The sequence below is a fragment of the Heterodontus francisci genome, chromosome 42 (assembly GCF_036365525.1).
Source record: "Heterodontus francisci isolate sHetFra1 chromosome 42, sHetFra1.hap1, whole genome shotgun sequence".
Classification (NCBI taxonomy): Eukaryota; Metazoa; Chordata; class Chondrichthyes; order Heterodontiformes; family Heterodontidae; genus Heterodontus; species Heterodontus francisci.
The window spans coordinates 6,526,537-6,542,633 of NC_090412.1; the positions used below are offsets into that span (position 1 = coordinate 6,526,537).

The 16,097-nt window shown below is 45.0% G+C and overlaps 1 protein-coding gene across 10 annotated transcripts in view; it reads left to right on the forward strand.

The window, feature by feature from the left end:
• Positions 1–16,097, forward strand: part of cdh23 (cadherin-related 23) — a 658,884-nt gene that overhangs the window by 408,154 nt on the left and 234,633 nt on the right. For all 10 annotated transcript variants that reach the window (XM_068020420.1, XM_068020419.1, XM_068020423.1 and 7 more), the window contains 4 exons: positions 5,765–5,954; positions 12,519–12,664; positions 13,865–14,084; positions 15,353–15,505. In XM_068020420.1, coding sequence (XP_067876521.1) covers positions 5,765–5,954; positions 12,519–12,664; positions 13,865–14,084; positions 15,353–15,505 — 709 coding nt within the window. The remainder of the gene's footprint in view (positions 1–5,764; positions 5,955–12,518; positions 12,665–13,864; positions 14,085–15,352; positions 15,506–16,097) is intronic.

Consider the following 16,097-nt stretch of genomic DNA (forward strand, 5'->3'; position numbering starts at 1 on the left):
CATTCCTCCTTGTTCAGTTGGATAGAGATATACAGCACAGAAACAGGCCCTTCGGCCCATCGTGTCTGTGCCGGCCATCAAGCACCTATCTATTCTAATCCCACTTTCCAGCACTTGGCCCCATAGCCTTGTATGCTATGGCATTTCAAGTGCTCATCTAAATACCTCTTAAATGTTGTGAGGGTTCCTGCCTCTACCACCCCTTCAGGATGTTTAAGGACCCTTAACTCTTTCGGAAGGGAAGCTGCCAGCATCTCGACCAGCATTAATCCCTCAATCAAAACCATCTAAAAGAGATAACCAGTCTTTCACCGTACTGCTGCTGGTGAGGTCTTGCTGCCATATTTCTCTACAAAACAGGAGTCGCCCTACTTTATTCAAGGTTTGTGAAGCACCATGAAGTTGAGAAATGTGACCAGGTAATTTATGAATGGAAGTGTTGCATCCTTGCCTATACGCATACATCCTGATGGAGTGTTCATTCTGCCCTTTCCCTTGTGCAGAAGCATTGATGAAATTTATTGCACAGTAGTTTATTAGGATTCAGTGTACTCCGTGCATGTTACAATATGAGTGCTTTGTAAATGCTATCAGTGTATTCATGTGAATGTTGGGTAGGTTTGATTTAAATACACTGCTTGGCTTGCAATGAGAAATCCCAGCATCTGAATTATTGATTGCGTGTCACCATAGTGTGGTGATATACACGCAGCCGCAAAGTCTGTGTTGTCTAGACAAAAGATAATTGAACAATTGAATATCATAACACATCTCTGATTATGCTCATATCACTGTTGGTGGAAGCTGGGCTATGAATCTCCATATTCTCACGGCAGAACAATTAAACTGAGGGTTGGAGTAGCCTTGTGCAACAAACCATTACAAAGCGAGTTGGTTATTACTGCAGAATGAGAATTAGTTATGACAGCTAATTTCCTTGATGTTTCTACAGAAGTAAAAGCTCGCAGCTACAGAATTTGACAAGTCTCAGTCTTTAAGATATACTTTTTGTTACTGATTCTGCATTATTCATGTTTATAACCAAGTTGGTGGTGAAGTGTCACAGTGAGTTACGTTGACTGAAAGAAAGACTTGCATTTATTTAGTTCCTTGCCATCTCATAAACATCATCACCAATTAATTACTTTGAAGTGCAGTCATTATGCAGCAACCATTTTGTGCACAGCAAGATGCCACAATCTCGGAGAGGAATGGTCGGTACATCTTTCTTTGGTCTTGGTTATAGCAACATTAATTCTTCCTCTGAGCATCCAACTAAAGCCATAGACAGGGCCTGAGCTGAACATCTCATTTCGAGGTCGGCACCTCTGACAGTTCAGAGTTCTCTTAGTACTGTACTGCAGTGTCAGCCTAGATTATGTGATCAGTTCCTGGAGTGGGACTTGAATCTCAAACCATCTGTCTGAACAACAACAACAACAACAACAAATGGCTGTTATATAGCACCTTCAACATAGCAAAACATCCCAAGATGCTTCACAAGAAAGTTGTCAATCAAAAGTGGACACCGAGACAAAGAAGGAGATAGCAGGACCGAAGGTCTAAAGAGCATTTTAAGGGGCGGGGGGGGGGGGGAGAGAAGTAGAGAGGTTTAGGGAGTGAATTCCAGAGCTTGGGACCCAGGCGGCTGAAGACATGGCCACCAGTGCTGGAGCAATTAAAATCTGGAGGATCGCAGAGATCTCGGATGGTTGTAGTGCTGAACAAGGTTAGAGAGATGGGGAGTGCAAAGAACACAGAGGGATTTATAGAGTCACAGAGAGATACAGCACTGAAACAGACCTTTCGGCCCACTGAGTCTGTGCCAACCAACAACCACCCATTTATACTTCTTTTTTTCTTTTGGGCCTCCTTATCTCGAGAGACAATGGATACGCGCCTGGAGGTGGTCAGTGGTTTGTGAAGCAGTGCCTGGAGTGCTGCTAATCCTACATTAATCCCATATTCCCTACCACATCCCCACCATTCTCCTACCACCTACCTACAGTAGGGGCAATTCACAACGGCCAGTTTACCTATCAACCTGCAAGTCTTTGGCTGTGGGAGGAAACCGGAGCACCCAGCGGAAACCCACCCGGTCATGGGAGAACTTGCAAACTCCGCACAGGCAGTTCCCAGAATCGAACCCGAGTCGCTGGAGCTGTGAGGCTGCGGTGCTAACCACTGCGCCACTGTGCCACCCTATTGATGTAGGATTTTAGCTTTGAGGCCTTGCTGGATTAGAAGCCATTGTAGGTCAGTGAGCACAGGGATGATGGGTGAACGGGACTTGGTGTGAGTTAAGATACAGGCAGCAGGGTTTTGGAGGTTATGTGGGGTGGCAGATGGGAGGTTGGTCAGGAGAGAATTGGAATAGTCAAGTCTGAAAAGAGGTAAGAGTGGCACCGGCTGAGCCAAGCTGACTATAGTCTGTATACTGTAACCACTAACACATCTCCACCAATGTTGTTATGCCTGTCTTTTTGTGGGATATGTCGAACATTCCTTGTTTCAGTCCTACTCAGGCCCCTCCCCCAACTCTTTCCAATGCATTGATGACTGTATCGGTGCAGTTTCCTGTCCCGCCCTGAACTGGAAAACTTCAACTTTGCTTCTAATTTCCACCCTTCTCTCACCTTTACATGGTCCATCTCTGACACTTCCCTTCCCTTCCTCGACTTCTCTGTCTCCATCTCTGGGGATAGGTTGTCTACTAATATCCATTCTTAGCCCACCGACTCCCACAGCTACCTCGACTACACTTCTTCACACCCTACCTCCTGTAAGGACTCCATTCCATTCTCCCAGTTTCTCTGTCTCCGATGCATCTGCTCTGATGAGTCTACCTTCCATGACAGTGCTTCTGATATGTCTTCCTTTTCCCTCAACTGAGGATTTCCCCCCCACTGTGGTTGACAGGGCCCTCAACCGTGTGCAGCCCATTTCCCACACCTCTACCTTCACCCCTTCCCCTCCCTCCCAGAACCACGACAGGGTTCCCCTTGTCCTCGCTTTCCACCCCATCAGCCTCCATTTCCAAAGGATCATCCTCTGCCATTTCTACTACCAAACGCATCTTCCCCTCCCTTCCCCTGTCGGCATTCCAAAGGGATCGTTCCCTCTGCAACACCCTGGTCCACTCCTTCATTACCCCCACCACCTCGTCCCCTTCCCACAGCACCTTCCCCTGCAATCGCAGGAGGTGTAATACTTGCCCATTTACCTCCTCTCTCCTCACTATCCCAGGCCCCAAACACTCCTTTCAGGTGAAACAGCGATTTACTTGTACTTCTTTCAATGTAGTATACTGTATTTGCTGCTCACAATGTGGTCTCCTGTACATTGGGGAGACCAAGCGCAGACTGAGTGACCGCTTTGTGGAACATCTCCGCTCAGTCTGAAAGCAGGACCCTGAGGTTCCGGTTGCTTGCCATTTCAACACTCCCCCCTGCTGTCACGCTCATCTCTGTCCTGGGATTGCTGCAGTGTTCCAGTGAACATCAACGCAAGCTCGAGGAACAGAATCTCATTTACCGATTAGGTACACTACAGCCTGCCGGACTGAACATTGAGTTCGATAATTTCGGAGTATGACGGGGGCCCCCCCCCATTTTACTTTTATTTTCAGTTTTTTCTTTTTTTTTGTTTGTTTTATTTTATCTTAGTTTGTTCAGTTTGCCTACCCACTTTTTTTTTTCATGTTTGTACTTGTGGCTGTTCAGTGTTCAGTCCGTTAACACCCTATCTGTACTAATGCTTTGTCTTTCGTCACACCGTCAATATATTGTTTGCCTTTGCTCCATGACGTTCTGGTCGGTTATTCTCTGTGACCTTCTCCTTTGTTATCTCTTGCCCCACCCCCGCTTTACTGGCTTAAAACCTTTCACATTTCTAATATCTGCTAGTTCTGAAGAAGGGTCACTGATCTGAAGCATTAACTCTGCTTCTCTCTCCACAGATGCTGTCAGACCTGCTGAGTATTTCCAGCGTTTCTTGTTTTTATTTCAGATTTCCAGCATCCGCAGTATTTTGCTTTTATTGAATAGAAAGGTATGGTTTGAATAAATGAAAATTGTGAGATATTTTTACCAGACTGAAATTCAGAGGTTGAATTAAGGAGATGGTTTCTGTTGTTTTCTATAACTGGAGTGACATATCCGAGCTCGAAAGGACAGGAGTCGGGAATGTCGGTTCCATTCCATAAAACCACTTGGAAAAACTCAGAGGAAGAATCCTTCCTGGGCAGTGGCAGCTGTTGCTGTATCTCTCCAAATCACCAACTTAAGAGTGAAGTTGGTGGAAGCCTGGAAGAAGTTGGTGTTTTGAGCTGCAGATACAGTATGATCAGAGGCAGTGGGCAATAACAAAGTGACTCATAACCTCATGAAAATTCAAGTAACATTGGGTGAACAGAGGACCATGCAGGAGCTTTTTGGAAACCAGCAAAAATTTATCGCAGGCTGCAGTCTGGATCAGTTCACAAGTTAAATTTACTGAAGTATTTTATGCTCTGACGGTGGATATTTCATTCATGCTGAGGCAGTGATGGAGTGGTGCGATGTTACGGAGGTGGAAGTAGGCAGTATTAAGGGAGTGGGAATTAAAGGAGTGCTTGCGTTTGGAATGTAACCAGGAAGCTGCTTTAAATGTCCTTACGTTTTCCCAGGTCCCTGGTCAGTCCACACCTGCAGTCCTGCGAGCAATTCTCAGCACCACACCTTAGAAAGGGAATATCCGCCTTGGAGAAAGTACGGCGTAGATTTACCAGTATGATACCTGGACTCCAAGGGTTAAATTACGAGAGATATTACACAAACTAGGGTTGTATTCCCTGGAGTTTAGAAGGTTAAGGGGTGATTTGATTCAAGTTTTCAAGATATAAAGGGGAGCAGTTAGGGTAGATGGAAACTTTTTCTGCTGGTTTGGGAGTCTAGGACTAGGGGGCAGAGTCTTAAAAATTGGAGCCAGACCTTTCAGGAGTGAAATTAGGAAACACTTCTACACAGAAAGGGTGGTAGAAGTTTGGAACTCTCTTCTGCAAATGACGATAGATACTAGATCAGTTGTTTTTAAATCTGAGAATGATAGATTCTTCTTAGCTAAAGGTACTAAGGGCTAGGGTGCAAAGGCAGGTATATGGAGTTAGATCACAGATCAGCCATGATCTCATTGAATGGCAGAACTGGCTCACAAGCCTAAATGACCGCATCCTGTTCCTATGTTCAAAATGTTCCATTGTCTCCTCCCCAACTTCCCTTGGTGTCCTGGGATCTGTACCAGCTTGGCCACTTTTCCACATTCAGTCTCATTAACATTTTAATACACCTACCCTCTGAATATTTTTCTCCACTAATAGCTCTTCCACATTTCTAAAAAGCTGGGCACAATACCCAGTTCAATTTCACTTATCTCTCGGTTTTCAACCACTTGCCTTTAAGCAGTCCCACCACTTATTTTGCTCTTTAATTGTACTTACAATAAGCCGATCTTTTTCCCTTTTTGGTGATTTTTTTTTAAAAAACCTTCCTAATTTCCCTTTCGCTCCCTTCTTGTACTTCATATAATTCTCAGGTTTCTTCTGTATTATGCTCTCTATTTATCATAGACATTTTGTGTCCACTTTTGTTTCTCTCTCTCTCCACTATCGACGCCTTTGTCATTGACACAGCCCTTTGCTCCTCGTCATGATGTATTTAATCTTGACTTATCCATCTCGGATTGAGTAAGAGACTGGATAACGATATCAATTGTCTCTATTCCTCAGGTGTCGGCCTTTGACCCAGACCTGGCTGAGAATGGCTCTGTGATGTACGACATCAACCCTCCCAATCCATTCTATCAAATTAACAGAACCACTGGGAAGATCCGCACATCTGGAGCAGTGTTGGACCGAGAAACTACAGACGCCAGTGATGCTGAAATGATGAGGAAAATCATTGTATCAGTCAGAGACCGTGAGTAATTGGTGATTTAATTGCTTAATGAGGACATAATACAATATCATGTTTTCCTGTAATTGCCTTCAATATTCACGCAGATGATTTCATGTCCATTTTACAAATTAATGCAAAAGTAGTGTATAAACCGGTACTGGCCTTAGTGAAGGGTTCACATTGACATTGAGTATGAACTTTGAAAAGTTTGTTGTGGGAATTGAACCCTCCAATGCTGATTGAAGGCTGCAACCTCAATGACTTAGATTGCATAGTACTTTTCTCAAAACAACACTAGTTTGCAGGAAGTAGCAAAGAAGCCGGGGCAGGGGACCAGGAGCAGATGACCATAGCTGTGGTCAAGGAGATAAATTTTGAAGGTGGGGAGAGACTTGCCAAGGTGACTAGAGAGAAAATTTGAGAGAGCAGGGATGTGGAAACTGAAGGGAGTGCACGGAAAAGTTTGTGGGATTTCAGCACACACCACTCTCGAAAAAACATTGATGTGGGACCCATGTGAAGCATTTAAATGGGTAATGGATGCTTACTTGGGAAGTCAGTATATTAAGGGTTATGGAGAAAAGGCAGGGAATTGGGACTATAAAGATACAGCTGTCAGGATGAACAAAACTGCAGATTGGGCTTCATGGACTAATGGCCTAAATCTGTTGCTGGCAGGGACCCGGCTCCCTGCCAGCACTGACCGTGCACAACTCTCTGACACATTCATGAACATTTGCAATTAGAGAAAAACCCAGCCCTGGTGAAAATGCCAGTTTTGGGTGGGTAATAAATTATCCTGAAAGCAGAATCCCCTTCCGGCCACAGGCCTCATGTTGTCCAAATGGAACTGAATGTTTTATATTCCTGGTCTCTGCTGCTTCTGCATCCAAAAGAGCTGCAATGTTTTTAAACTCTTGACCACCTTCCTTTTCTTTAAATATTAACCATGTTTCGCTTCACAGCCCTGTGACAGTCTTAAATTTTTTTTCTACCATTTGCTCATTGGTTCTAGATTTTGTCAAACAGTGTCTGTTTAAAGAGCAATTCACTGGTGTCAGCCGTAGTTCAGTGGGAGCACACTCTCTCGGAGTCCGGATTGTTGATTCAAGCCCCCTCCAAACATGGAGCACATTATCTAAGCTGAAAGTTCAGTGTTGTACTTGAGGGAGTGCTGCATTGTCAGAGGTACAGTCTTCCAAGTGAGGAGTTAAGCCATAGACCCACACATCCTTTCACATGGATGCGAAAGATCCCGTGACATTTGTCAAAGAACAGGGGAGTTCTCCCTGGTGTCCTCCCCAACTCGTAGCTCTTTACTGGTGGTTATTAGCTCATTGTGGGATTTGCTGTGCTTAAGTTGGCAGCTGCGATTCCTTACATTAGTGATTGCACTTCAAAACTACTTCATTGATGGTAAAGCCCTTTGGAATGTCCTGACGACATGAAAGGCATGACATAACTTTTAATTCATTCCTTCATTATTCATGGGGTTGATGAAGAAAATCAGTTCATCCTTGTTTGATTATTAGCAATGTCTCCTCTTTATATAATTCCCCTCATGACAGTCAATTCTAATCCAACCCCCACACACATCCTGAAGGGGCAGGCAAGAGATACTCTGGTCACTGCAGATAGCGGCATCTTCAATGCATTCAAAATGAATGTGTTTGCTGTGCCACTACATGTATTCATCAAAGCAGTTTTCCCTCCCTCCCCTCCCAGTACTAAAGGTGCTGTTGCCATTGGTGAGTGCCTGAATCATGCCGACAGTGCTCTTTAAAAGGAACTCTTGCTGCATCAGGGAAACCTTGCTCCTTTTCTCACACTTGACTTTTTACTTGTCAGTCATCCTATTGGCACTGCTTTCAAGCTTTTCAGTTCTGTGGTTGGCACCCCTCTAATAGGCCAGCTTCTTATCTCACTAAAGTGATGTGCTGTAATTTGGAATCTCTTTCCTGCTTTTACTGTAAGTCTGCACTGCAGTTGGATAAGTAATTGGGAATACACGCCACATGGGTCATGACCCTTACAGTGCCAAACACTTCAGAGAATTTCTACAGGTCCAGGAAACAATGCTCACAATCACCAACATGCAGTAACATCAATATTTGTGTGTGGGACATAGGACATAGCTGCTGGACTGGGTTTGCGGCAGGTGTTGAAGGAACCAACAAGAGGAAAAATCATACTTGAACTCGTCCTCACCAATCTGCCTGTCGCAGATGCATCTGTCCGTGACAGTATTGGTAGGACTGACCACTGCACAGTCCTTGTGGAGACAAAGTCCCGTCTTCACATTGAAGATACCGTCCATCGTGTTGTGTGGCACTACCACCGTGCTAAATGGGATAGATTTCAAACAGATCTAGCAATGCAAAACTGGGCATCCATGAGGCGCTGTGGGCCATCAGTAGCGGAATTGTACTCAACCACAATCTGTAACCTCATGGCCCGGCATATCCCCCACTCTACCATTACCATCAAGCCAGGGGATCAACCCTGGTTCAATGAAGAGTGCAGGAGGGCATGCCAGGAGCAGCACCAGGCATACCTCAAAATGAGGTGTCGGCCTAGTAAAGCTGCAACCCAGGACTACTTGCATGCCAAACTGCATAAGCGATAGACAGAGCTAAGCGATCCCCAACAGATCAGATCTAAGCTCTGCAGTCCTGCCACATCCAGTTGTGAATGATGGTGGACCATTAAGCAACTAACTGGAGGAGGTGGCTCCACAAATATCCCCATCCTCAATGATGGAGCCCAGCACATCAGTGCAAAGGACAAGGCTGAAACATTTGCAGCAACCTTCAGCCAGAAGTGCCGAGTGGCAGATCCATCTCGGCCTCCTCCTGAAGTCCCCAGCATCGCAGATGCTAGTCTTCAGCCAATTCGATTCACTCCGCGTGATATCAAGAAACGACTGAAGGCACTGGATACTGCAAAGGCTATGGGCCCTGACAATATTCCGGCAATAGTACTGAAGACCTGTGCTCCAGAACTTGCTGCGCCCCTAGCTAAGCTGTTCCAGTATAACTACAACACTGGCATCTACCCTGCAATGTGCAAAATTGCCCAGGTCTGTCCTGTACACAAAAAGCAGGACAAGTCCAACCCGGCCAATTACCGCCCCATCAGTCTACTCTCAATCATAAGCAAAGCGATGGAAGGATCGACAGTGCTTTCAAGTGGCACTTGCTTAGCAGTAACCTACTCAGTGACGCTCAGTTTGGGTTCCGCCAGGGCCACTCAGCTCCAGACCCCTCGATTACAGCCTTAATGCAAGCATGGACAAAAGAGCTGAACTCGAGCAGTGAGGTGAGAGTGACTGCCCTTGACATCAAGGCAGCATTTGACCGAGTATGGCATCAAGGAGCCCTAGCAAAACTGGAGTCAGTGGGAATCAGGGGGAAACTCTCTACTGGTTGGAGTCATACTTAGTGCAAAGGAAGATGGTTGTGGTTGTTGGTCAATCATCTGAGCTCCAGGACATCACTGCAGGAGTTCCTCAGGGTAGTGTCCTAGGCTCAACTATCTTCAGCTGCTTCATCAATGACCTTCCTTCAATCGTAAGGTCAGAAGTGGGGATGTCCACTGATAATTGCACAATGTTAAGCACCATTTGTGACTTCACAGCCACTGAAGCAGTCTGTGTAGAAATGCAGCAAGACCTGGACAATATCCAGGCTTGGGCTGATAAGTGGCAAGTAACATTCACACCACACAAGTGCCAGGCAATGACTATCTCAAACGAGAGAATCTAGCCATCTCGCCTTGACATTCATTACGATCACTGAATCCCCCATTATCAGTATCCTGGGGGTTACCATTGACCAGTAACTGAACTGAAGTAGCCATAAAAATACCATGGCTAAAAGAGCAGGTCAGAGGCTAGTAATCCTGCGGTGAGTAACTCAACTCATCTCCTGACTCCCCAAAGCCTGTCCACCATCTACAAGGCACAAGTCAGGAGTGTGATGAAATACTCTCCACTTGCCTGGATGGGTGAAGCTCGACACCATCCAGGACAAAGCAGCCCACTGGATTGGCACCCCATTCACAAACATTCGCTCCTTTTACCACCAACGTACAGTGGCAGCAGTGTGTACTATCTGCAAGATGCACTGCAGCAATACACCAAGGTTCCTAAGACAGCATCTTCCAACCCCTTGACCTATACCACCTAGAAGGACAAGGGCAGCAGATGCATGGGAACACCACCACGTGCAAGTACCCCTCCAATCCACACATCATCCTGACTTGGAACTATATCGCCATTCCTTCACTGTAGCTGGGTCAAAATCCTGGAACTCCTTTCCTAACAGCACTGTGGGTGTACCTACCTCACATGGACTGCAGCGGTTCAAGAAGGCAGCTCACCACCACCTTCTCAAGGGCAATTAGGGATGGGCAATAAATGCTGGCATAGCCAGCGACGCCCACATCCCAAGAAAGCCAGTGGCTTGGCGTGATTGTGTGTATGCGTAAATTAAAATTAACCTTGTGCAAATGTGTGCACTACCAAAACAGAACCAGTGGAATTTGCTTTCAAAGAAACAAAGACTTGCATTTATTTATGATTTATCATGCCTCTCGGAAATGACTCCGAGTTCTTTGCAAACTTTGAAGTGAGGATGTAGGCGCAGTCACGTAATCTACATGGTATTACATCGTATTTACAGTACAGAGGCAGGTTATTGCACTCCAGGCCAGTGTCTATGCTCTACGTGAGTCTCCTCAAACCCTTCTTCATCCCACCCCATCAACATAACCTTCTCTCCTAATGTGAATTGCTGGCTTTAGTGTGGCAGAGAAACTCTCTCCAACGTCTTTGATTCACTGCGTTCGAGTCTTCTGTTTTCAGTTTTGATTGACATTTTCTCTTCACTCTGAAAACTTAAACAAACGTGTCTTTGCTGTTGTATTTTACATTTTTTGACAACCTGGACAGATCTGATCACACTCAATAAATGTATATAAACTCCAGGTAACTGTGTAAAAGTTGCCAGGAAGTTCAAGTGACCCATAAAGCCTTTATTTAACCCAGTTGGAATTGACACCGAGTTACACTGCATGTGCTGTCAACAGGACTGCTTCTAAATGCCACACAATGTCCTAACATAAGATCAAGACCCAACTTTGTATTTAGTGTAGCGTGTGTGTCAGCTGTGCCTCAGTGGGCAGCGCTCTTGCCTCAGACTCAGAGTGATATTGGTTCAAGTCCCGTTTCAAAGATTTGAGCACATAATCGGGGCTGATACGCCCAGTGCAGTACTGAGAGCGCGCTTCACTGACGGAGGTCCCGTCTTTCAGATGAGACGTTAAACCGAGGCCTCGTCTACCTTGTCAAGTGAACCTAACAGATCCCAAAGCACTAATGGTTGAAGAGCAGGAGAGTTCTCTCCTGAGATTTGGAAAGCTGCTACTTAACTGTATGTCTGTCTTTTTATTACCCACAAATATTGGAAAGAAATCACCAGGGATGCACAGTAGTAAAGTTAGAAGTAATTCTGAAATGATTTGTTTAATTCACATTGGATCAGCCACTGGAACTCCCTTTGAGAGGAAATAATGCAATTTCTACTTGATGCATCACCCCGTTTCTGATTAGCTAAGCAATCCAGCGGAGTCTGCACTCTCGTTTCTGAGTCAGCACGTCAAAGGGTTCAAGTTGCCCTGTGGGATTTGAGCATATAGTCTTTCAGTGCGATGCTGAGGGAGTGATGCATTGTCGAAAATGGCTTCATTCAGGTGAGATGTTAAACTGGGGGATCTGTCCGCCAGTTCTACTAGATTGGGTGGACATCAGACATCCGAGAAGATGGAGTTGAGGTCGAAGATAAGCCAAGGTCTTGGTGAATGCAGATCAGGCATGAAGGGCTATATGGCCTACTGTAGCTCCTGTTACTTATAGCTCCATGGGATAAGAACATCATAGAAGAACAAAGAGTTGTTCCGTGTCCTAATTCACATTCTTCCCTCAGCCAGTCGCATAAACAGATTTAACTAGTCATTCATTTCTTTCCTGTTTGTGGGATCTTTCTAAGCACAAAATGTCAGTCAGGCCTGCCTGTAAAACAGCATTCATCAGACATCAAAGAAATTTATCGTTCATGAAGTGTTCGGTGATGATTCTTAGAGATGCAATATGTCACTAATCAGTTATAAATAAGACTTTCCTTAGACGGTTTCCAAAGTAGAATTGCAAAACAGGACAGAACTACTCTCCACCTCCCCTCTCACCCCACTCTGCACCCCTTTAATTACATAAGGCTGTGTGTAGATGCTAAACTTTTAAGGGTTTGGCCATTGAGGATTGAGATGTGGAGAAATTTCTTGACTGAGGATTGTGAATCGTTGAAATTCTCTACTCCACAGGGCTGTGGATGCACCATTGTTTGAGTATATTCAGGGCTGAGATCGATGGATTTATGGGATATGGAGATAGTGGGGGAAGTTGGAGTTGAGGTAGATGATCAACCATGATGATATTGAATGGCGAAGCAGGCTCAAGGAGCTGTTTGGTCTACTCCTACTCCTATTCCTAATGCTCTTTGTTGCCCTGTTCTTTCTCTCTCATTGCAGAGGGAAGGCCTCCCTTACGAGCCAGCAGTAGCACCATCGTTGTTGTGAACTTGCTGGATCTAAATGACAATGACCCAATTTTCCAAAACCTGCCCTTCACTGCTGAGGTGCCAGAGGATCTGTCTGTCTCCTCATCCATTTTCCAGGTAACTGCTTCAGATGTTGTAAGGTACTTGCAAAACTCTTCCTTGTTAAAATATGGGCGTTGTACAGTTGCACTGCGTCTGTAGGGCAAAGTGGACAAATGTGATGTGCATTTAATGAGTGAGGAGAATTGGAGTATTAACTGCTGAAATGAATCCTCACTCGCTCTGCCTTCAGTTATGCCACAGGTGCAAATACACTTAATCTAGTCCTAAGTAAGCAGAAATTTTTTAATTAGTGAAGACTGGAGCAATAGCAGAGAAACTCCTATGTACTTAAGTTTGTGCGCACCACATTGCTTTAGCCACTGTTTTAATGGAGATGTTGACCCGTTCATTTAAAATGAGTCGAATCCTCCATATTAACAGGAATGTTATTCCTATGAAGAGAGATTGGGGAAACTGGGCCTGTATTTAGAGTTTCAAAGAATGAGAGGTGATCTCATTGAAACCTACAAAATACTTCAAGGTATGGACCGGGTAGATGCAGGTATGATGTGTCCCCTGGTTGGGGAGTCTAGAACCAGGGGACACAATTTCAAAATAAGGGGGAAGCCACTTAGGACAGAGATGAGGAGAAATGTCTTTACTCAGAGTTGTGAGTCTTTGGAATTCTCTACCCCAGAGGGCTGTGGAAACTCAGTCATTGAGTATGTTTAAAGCAGAGATTGACCGATTTCTACATTCTGCTGACATAAAGGGATATGAGGATAGTGTGGGGAAAAAAGCATTGAAGTGGATGATCAGCCATGATCTTATTATATGGCGGGGCAGGCTCGATGGGCTGAATGGCCTACTCCTGCTCCTATGTTCAAAACTGAGATTGATAGATCTTTGTTAGTTAAGAGTATGAAGGGTTATGGAATAAAGGTGAGTAGATGGAGTTAAGATACAGATTAGCCACAATTGAATTGAATGGTGGAACATCCTTGAGGCACCTCTTCCTAGTTCCTGGCCCTTAGCCTTAACACTCTCCAGGGTGCAGCCTACCTTATTCCTGCACCACCTCCAGCCTTGTATCTCTCCCACACCCTTTCATCCTCTGATGTTTTGTGCACCTCCTCCTTACCTGACTGAACAAGTTTGTTCCTATATTCTGTGAGGGTAACCTCCCCTCCCAGTTTATCTTTACCCTCGTTCCCCAGTTGTTCTATTCCCATGACTTCCGGACACTCTTCTGCTTCCCTCTTCTCTTGACTCTAGGTGTCTGTGCTGGATCCTGATGAAAGTTCCAATGGATTTGTGACTTACTCCATGCAAGTTGGCATGCCCAGATTGGACTTTGTGCTCAACTCCAGCACGGGCTTAATCACTTCAACCACGGCGCTGGACCGAGAGAGGATATCAGAATATTATCTGAGGCTGATAGCCAGTGATGCGGGAATGGTGCCACGGAGCTCCACCAACACCCTAACTGTAAAGGGTAAGCAGCTGTAGCTTCGCAAAATAATGTAGGCCACGTACAAGTGGCACTTTTAAGTGATGTGAGAACTTTATTTTATGTGCTTATACAGCTTTCCAAAATATAAGGGGGATTGTGCACCTTTAAGAATTAAATCAGATCATCTGCATTGTTTAATTAAAGGGCCTGGCGAGAGGTTACTCTCTGATCATCCTGCAGCGCTGGCATTAAATTGTCGTTTTGCTTGTTCACAACCTGGAGAAATCAAAAGTGTTGATTTTATTTTCAAAAATTAAAGGTTTAATGCAGCACAAAAATGTCTGCAAATTCTTAAAAACTAAACCGCTGAAAGTGCCCAGTACGTCCGGCAGCATCTATAAAGTGACCTGTTGGGTTAAAGTTCCTCATCTCAATCATCAATTGCAAATTTACTGCAACAGATCTACACCCAAAACATTAACCCACTTTTCTCCATTCAAGCCTGCTGTCTATTTCCAGCAGTTTCTGTTTTCACTTGAATTACAGCTTTTCTTTTGTTAATGTTTTTAAATTATTAACTGTGCATTTTTTTTATTTTCCATTACTTTTTGACATTTATTTTCAAGCTCTCCTTGGGCAATTCCCTCAGCTGAGAGGGCAGTGGACAATCTCCTTTAAGACCTTGTCAAACTTGGGCAGGCCACCAAGCAACACACAAGAACAGCCTGTTCAGTCCACTCTGCATTTCCCCCACCCCCGCCCCAAAAAGGAATCGATTCTGGGTCAGTTTAAGAAGAACAGGACCAATACCTGTTGTCAGAGGGAATTGAGGTTCACAGCGATATTACTTTTTTGCGATTGATTTGAGGGTTTGAACGAGAGTGCGGAGATCTTGCAGACGGGGAATCCATGATTGAGGTAGTCATGCATGAAGGAGCTCATTTAATGGGCAGAAAGGCCTTTTCTTAATACAGGCTTTCGTATGTTTTTTAAGAAATTGATGGCCAGCACACCATGAATAGACACTTGTTCCTACCCTCTTCCCCACCCTCACAGCTGTGTAATCTCCTGGGAGAGGCAGAAAGCAGGGAAGGATACATGAAGGAGCACACATGTACTTGCAGGTTGCTAATGCTTTTTTTGCGGGTGGAGATTCTGTTCACTACAGCTCAAAACTCATTCACGCTTGGCTAATGGATGAGGGCTCATTTCTTCCAGCTCTCCCTGGAGCCCATCTTCCTGTCTCTGGTGTCCTTCAGAATGTGCAGCTTGATTTTTTTTTTTTTTGTTTGTCTGTTTGTTTGTTTCAGTGCTGGATGTAAATGATGAGATTCCGACATTTCACCCGGCTGTTTACGATATCTCCCTATCGGAGGATGTGCCTCGAGATCACAGGGTCGTCCACCTCAACTGTACGGATGCTGATGCTGGTCTTAACGCAGAGCTCAGCTACTTCATCACAGGTGGGTGACTGACGCAGACTGTCAGGATGAGGTAGGGCTCGTGTTTCGCCACAGACCAACATCCCACGATCTTTTGCCCCACTCTCTGCAGCTTCCTCCACCCCAGTCAGATCCTCTCCTCACCGGTCCACCAACTTTAAGCAGTAGCTAATGCTTTTTAAAGTTCTGCTGCCCTAGTTCTCTCTGTCTGCCTGTAGAGATTATTCTGTACCAGCTGCTCCTGCAGTCAGCACTGTTTGCACTCTGCTCACTCACAGCGTTTGTAATTAGAAATCGGAATTAAATTGCTGGTGAATGGAGCTGAGCTTGGGCATACTATAAGGAGTTGACGTTCACCTGCTCAAGAGATGGTCATTCCCGTCAGCTTACCCCAAGCCAAGCCCTGAAACGATCCAAAATACTATGTACATTTCTCTATATACTTCTGTACCTATAAGCAGCATTTAATCCAAAAATATTAGTCACTCCAGTAGGGGTAGGAATGGGCTATTCAGCCCCTCAAGCCTATTCTACCACTTATTTAGATCATGGCAGATCTGTATCTTAACTCCATCTACAATGCCTTGGTTCTGTCGCCGTTAGTACCCTAACC